The 6,748-nt window shown below is 37.4% G+C and overlaps 1 protein-coding gene across 1 annotated transcript; it reads right to left on the bottom strand.

The window, feature by feature from the left end:
- Positions 1-347: 347 nt before the first annotated feature.
- LOC112096364 (leucine-rich repeat extensin-like protein 1) lies at positions 348-1,121 on the bottom strand. The gene is made up of 2 exons (XM_024179789.1): positions 905-1,121; positions 348-826 (listed from the first exon to the last, which is right to left on the bottom strand). The coding sequence occupies exons 1-2, from the start codon at positions 1,119-1,121 to the stop codon at positions 348-350; spliced, it is 696 nt and encodes a 231-aa protein (XP_024035557.1).
- Positions 1,122-6,748: the final 5,627 nt, after the last annotated feature.

The raw sequence follows: 6,748 nt of genomic DNA on the forward strand, positions 1-6,748 counted from the left end.
ACATGTTTGAGAGAAGGGTCGTTGAACCCATTCAGCTTGTAAAATAGAATACTTGTTCTTTTATAATGAGATTCCAAAAGATGTCGTTTGAGAGAACAGCATTTCATCTTATGGTACTCTTTTCTGTCGGCATTGGTAGATGCTGTTTTTTCTCCAATGAATTGTTCATGGATGATATTGAGTGCTGTACCAACTGGGGATTGCATGAATTGGAGTTGTCTATATTCTCCCAAGCTTTCTAACCAATCTCGTAAAGAACCCGTAGATCAGGCCATGAATTCACGAAGGACAGCTTGAGATTGAACATTTGGCTTTGTTCCTTGGAGATCAATCCATGAAGCAAATTCTTAAAGTCTAGCAGGCAATCTGTAATGAGGAATGTCATCAAATGTGAACCAAGATGCTGAAGATGGTTTTGTTGAGTGATCATGAGTTGGTGGTGGCATTGGTGGCACTGGTTCGGTGTGAGATGCTTTATGCTCATCATCAGAAAAATTATCTTCAACAATAGGTGTTGAAGTTGAAGCACCGGGATCGTCAGGTTTAGTTTCCATTAATATGCTCGTAATGTCAGCATACTCTGATTCAGAGTTAGTAGAGGGATTGGTTGAGTTTGGGGATGAGGAAGATGAGTTTGACTCTGATGGATTGGACTCACATACTGTTTCTGGTTTAGAAGATTCAGGAGACGAGTCGTGGACAATATGATAATGATACTGATCCATTGGTCCTTTATCTTTTTTAGGAGGTTCAGGAGTAACTTTTGGTGAATCCTCCGGAGGTACCGGAGGAACAGATGAGGATGGAGTTGGCTTGGACGTCGGTTCTGAAATTTGGACTTTGGACTTTGGTTTTTTAGGTGAAGAGGGTTTTGGTTAAGGAGTTGGTTGGAGATGTGAGAAACCAAATAACTGGTTGTAAACAGGTTGGGGAGGTTTGGGAGATGTATAAAAAAGTGAATAGGTTTCAAACACAGGAGGAGCCATAGGTGTGGATTGTGTCTGAGTGAAAAGGGTTGGACGAGTTCTTTCAGCATCAATTCTTGCCAATTCAGCTTTGAGCTTTCTGATCTCTTCTTCTTTCTTGTTAAACTCAGGACCCCAGATATGATTATTGATCATTCGTCTGAGATTGGCATCTAATTCAGAGATATGGTCTTGTAGATGTATGTACATCTGATCAAGACGATGGCTGATTGCATCAACTTTAGTTTCAATCTAGGAGACTTGACTGGCAACTCTATCAATTCTCTTGCCAAGTTGTTTGAGGGTTTGATTATGAGCATTGGCATTTTTGGTTTGCCAATTTAAAACAGCTTCATACTGTTTTGGCTCTTCAGGTTGCCTAGAGGCTGTAACTGGTGATTGGACAAAGGGTTTGGAGACAACTCTGGTTTAAGTGTCTGTCTGCTTTTCAAGTGGAGGGAATGACTCTTCATAAGATTGACCTGAAAACATTAGGCATGATCTTATTGGTTGAACAGGAGGTTTAGGATCTGGTGGAGATTGTGGAGGAAAAGATTTACAAGATGTTTTTGAATGAGAAGGTTTTTTCTTTTTCTTGTTCTTTCTCCTCATAACTTCCAGTTCGTTATCAATATCCATATCATCCAAGCAAGGACAATCCAGATTACACATATGGGCTTTAGGAACATCCCATAGAAAATGACCATTGAGTTTATCAGGATATACAGGATACACTTCGGATGAGAAACCATGAATGGGAAGGGTCTTTTCTTGACCAGTTTGGACTGTTGCAATCATAGCAGTGTAAGAAAGCCTTGGAGTTTCTGGAACAAGTTGAGGCTCAATTGTTTGAAAAGATAGTTTGACTTGACCATTTTGTCTTCTTTCAAACGTGGCTTCTGTGGTTTGAACTGGTTCATAATTTTGGTGGAAGTGCTCATAATTGGTCAGCCATTCAAGAGGCATGAGTTTGAGCAATTCTTGTTTCTGGATTTGTTTGGGAATTTGGATGATGGTTGGAATTGTATCTGTGTCGGCAAGAATCATTAAGGCAGCAGATGTGGTTGAAGGTGTAGGAAGATCTAGTGCATGATTTTGTAATTGATACACTATTTGGTGATGAAGAGTGGTAAGCTTTGATGTGGGTGTTTGTTTTGCTCCTTGGAGCTGGATATGAACTTTGATGGTTGTCAGAAGGTTGAGATCTTCAAGAGAGAGGTTGAAATTTAGGTAAAAGGTTAAGAGGACACTACCAGCAGGGAGTGTGGTCAGAACGGTTCCGATAACAGCATGTTGGTACTGTTTGAACCTGGTGTCCAGGAGAGCAATTTTGGCTATAACAGGTAAGCCTTTTCGGCCATGGAGAGTCAGAATCAATCTAATACCACCAAGATGAAGATGGGTATACCCTTCTCGTTTCCAGTTTGCTACGAGATCTGAGGGTATTTCTAAAGTGACATACTGTTCACTTGGAGAGGCTTGTAAAGCGCACTGATCGAGTCTAGAAGACTGGATATACTCTTTTGGGAGTGGTCTTTTTGTGGAGATAAGGGTTCTAACACTTCTGGTGAGAGAAGTTTTTTGTTTGTAGAGGTTGTAGGGACTCATGATAGGAAATTGTGATTCATTGATTTGGGCAGATTCGGGAATATAAGAATATTCGACAAGGTTTTCAATTTTAGAGGCTACATGTTTTTGACATGATCTGGGAAGAGAGAGACTGTAGGAAAGAGAAATATGGGATGAAGATGATGAAGGTGTTGAGGCTGAAGATGAAGTGGTTTCCATGTTTGGGTAATCTTCTTCTAGGGGATCAAATAAGATTATTTGGAATTCCTAATGATACCCATTAGAGTGACTACAGGATGGCGTATATGAATTGATTATAGAAAGTTGAATTATGTCACACGTAAAAACCATTTTCCTTTACCATTTATCGATCAAATGCTTGATAGATTAGCAGGCCATCAATTTTATTGCTTTCTAGATGGCTATTCAGGAGATAATCATATTTCCGTAGCACCAAAAGATCAAGAGAAAACCACTTTCACTTGCCCTTTCGACACTTTTGCATATAGGAGGATGCCATTTGGATTATGTAATCCACTTTCTACATTTCAACGATGCATGTTAAGCATTTTTTTTTATATGGTTGAACATTTCCTTGAAGTCTTTATGGATGACTATTCTGTTTTTGGTGATTCATTCAATCAATGTTTACATCATCTAACACTAGTTCTGCAGAGATGTATAGAGAAGAATTTGGTCTTAAATTGGGAGAAGTGCCATTTTATAGTAAAACAAGATATTGTTCTCGATCACATCATTTCAAGCAAAGGTATTGAGGTTGATAAAGCCTAGGTGGATCTCATTTCCAATCTTCCTCCACCTAAAACAGTCAGAGAAGTTAGATCTTTCTTTGGGTATGCTGGTTTTTATAAATGTTTCATTAAAGATTTTAGCAAAGTTTCTAGACCCTTATGCAATCTACGTGCTAAGGATGTACATTTTATCTTTGATGATTCATGTCTTGTGGCATTTGAAAAACTAAAACAGTTGTTGACATCATCACCCATCATTCAGCCCCCAAACTAGAACTTACCATTTGAGCTTATGTGTGATGCATCTGATTATGCAGTAGAAGCAGTATTAGGACAAAGAGTTGATCGAATTCCCCATGTTATTTACTATGCTAGTAAGACATTGAATGATGCACAGTTGAACTATTCAACCACTGAAAAAGAAATGCTAGCAGTAGTGTTTGCATTAGAGAAATTTCGATCTTATCTCATTGGTTCTAAAATAATTGGATTCACAGATCATGCTGCTCTTAAATATCTTCTCACAAAGAAAGATGCAAAAGTTAGACTAATTCGTTGGGTGTTACTTTTGCAGAAATTTGACTTGGAATTCAAAGATAAGAAAGGCATATAAAATGTTGTGGCTGACCATCTCTCTCATCTCAATTTTGACATAATTACAAAACCATTAACATTGAATGAGTTATTTCTAGATGAATAATTGATGAGTGTGGAAGTATTACCGTGGTACACAGATATCGTTAATTATCTTGTCACAGGTCAACTTCCAGAGCATTGGACCAAGCAAGACAAAGCCATTTTTTTGCGGAAATAAAGAATTTCTTTTGGGATGACCCTTATCTGTTGAAGTATTGTGCATATCAAATTGTTCGACGATTTGTCCCAGAAAATGAATTTCAAAATATCCTTTCATTCTGCCATGAACAAGCTTCTGGAGGCCATTTCAACGCTAAGAAAACAACTACTAAAGTTTTACAATGTGGTTTCTATTGGCCAATTGTATTTCGAGATGCTTACACATTTTGTTCTTCATGTGATAGGTGTCAACGAATGGGGAGCATTACATGAAGGAATATGATGCCACTAAATCCAATTTTAGTGGTTGAGATTTTTGATGTATGGGGTATCAACTTCATGGGACCCTTTCCCCTTTTATTGGCCATCAATACAGATTGGTTGCTATTGACTACATATTGAAATAGGTAGAAGCAATTCCATATAGAACTAATATTCACAAGGTGGTGATAGGATTTTTAAAAAAGCAATGTTGTTTCACGCTTTGGATTCCCTCGAGCAATAATCAGTGATGGTGGTGCCAACTTTTGTAACAAATCATTCAAAGCTCTTTTGACAAAGTATTCAATCACTCACAAAGTGGCGACCCCATATCATTTGCAAACCAGTGGCCAAGTTGAGATCTCTAATAGAGAAATAAAGCACATATTAAAAAAAATAGTGAGACCAGACATAAAAGATTAGTCATTAAGACTCGATGACGCATTATGGGCATATAGAACTACTTTTAAGACCCCAATTGAGATGTCACCCTACAGGCTAGTGTATGGAAAAGCTTGCCACCTACCTGTGGAACTCAAGCATCATGCGTACTAGGCCATCAAGAAATTCAACTTTGACATGCAGCAAGCTAGCTTAGAAAGAAGATTACAACTAACAGAACTTGAATAAATTCGCAATGATGCATACGAAAATGCCAAGATTTACAAGCAACGAATGAAAGTCTTTCATGACAAGCAAATTTTGAGAAAATCTTTCACTCCAGGTCAGAAAGTGCTTTTATTCAATTCTCGCTTACACCTATTCCCACGTAAGTTACGCTCTCGATGGTCTGACCCTTTTTATTGTTCACACTATTTTTCCACATGGAGCAATTGAAATTAATGATCCAAAGAATGATGCAACTTTTAAAGTTAATGGTCAAAGATTAAAGCCATATCTAGAGTACCAACCACATGGAGATGATATCGAAATAAATTTGAGTGACCTACCAAATTCGAATTGAGATTTTTCTTTCTTTTCGGTGATTTGATTTTTTTTTCTTTTTTTTTACTAGTTTTTTGCTAATTGAAATTATTTTTGCATAAGTGTGTTTGTTTAACCATTAAGTTTTCTTTTATCATTGTTAATCATGAGTGCCTCAACTAAACAGATCCTCTTAGACCTCCTTAGATGACTTCAACGTGTAAAATCTCATCTCAGAAGCCATATTCGATTTTGTAAAACACATCATATTTGGGATCTACAACCATCAGAGTTAGTATCCCATGTTGAGCCTTTAGAAAGACAACTAAGAGACATGGAAAGAGGTATCTTTGACATCCAGTTAGAGTTTAAGGTAAATTCAATAACAGGATGATTGTAATTTTCTTTGTGTGTTTTAATTTCATACTTTGTTTGTGTACTTTAATTTGTTACCCCAGTTAAGTAGCGAATAACGATACTTCGTAAAAATCAAGTCGGTTACTTCAGTTTCCTATAATAACTGATATTCTGAGGCGAATGTATGGATAGAAACGAGATTCTAGCAAAGCTTCGCAATCAATTCCCTTCACTTCCTCAGAATGCCCTCCTTACAATCTATGAAGCTCGGTCCGAACACATGCGATTGCTTATAAGGAATAACATACCTGCTGACATCTGCTGGTTAATCGAGGCCAAAGTATGATTAGCAGGTGAGTTGCCTCCTAAATTTATTGCATACATGCTTGGTTGTGGTAAAGGAAATTATGCAAGAAAACGAAGAGCTCGAAGACTTTACGTTGCTTGTCATAAGTGTGCTAGAATGAGATGCGATAAAAAATCGTGTTCTTTAGGAATGGTGTCTGATAACAGAAAAGATAAGATTCAATTCATTAGGGATGACTTGAATAAGGAGTCATTGGATGATATCCTTTCGTCTCTTGAAACGCATCATAGTGGATATGTACAAGGAGCAATTCTCCAGTTATGTCCATTATTCTAAAAAGAGAGTGCATGATATAATCTCGGGAATCTGACTACAAAACAACCCTGTTTGCCAGTTTATAGGAAAACTAGATGGGAAGCCCATCATCGACCCATAGAGGGCGTTCAAGCCGTTTCTGGACATAAAATCAGAGGAAGATGTCAGCCACAGTCACAACTACCTGTAAATATCGTTTTACTTCACTGTTGTTTTATCATTTGCATTATTGTCTTTAATAATGTTTTTTTTATCATTGTTTGTTTTTTCATTTTTACTGTTTCCTTTTTTAGTTTTGAGCCATGTGCTTTACGCATTAATTGACACAGACATGCTACCTCATACACAACTGTGACCCACTGTCACCAAGATTCTTAAATATGATTTTTTGTTAAGCACTCAAATTATTTTTGAGAAGTATCCCAATGGCAGCTACCCCCAATAAACAATTCGAGAACATTTATGTGCTTTTTGGATTTAATTATGGCCAACATAAAGAGTTC

The sequence above is a fragment of the Citrus clementina genome, unplaced genomic scaffold (assembly GCF_000493195.1).
Source record: "Citrus clementina cultivar Clemenules unplaced genomic scaffold, Citrus_clementina_v1.0 scaffold_8, whole genome shotgun sequence".
Classification (NCBI taxonomy): Eukaryota; Viridiplantae; Streptophyta; class Magnoliopsida; order Sapindales; family Rutaceae; genus Citrus; species Citrus x clementina.

Coding starts and splice junctions, on each gene's coding strand:
- LOC112096364 (XM_024179789.1), bottom strand. CDS start 1,121: ATGATCAATAATCATATCTGGGGTCCTGAGTTTAACAAGAAAGAAGAA. Junction 827..904: donor TGTTTACAACCAGTTATTTG/GTTTCTCACATC, acceptor TCCAAATTTCAG/AACCGACGTCCAAGCCAACT.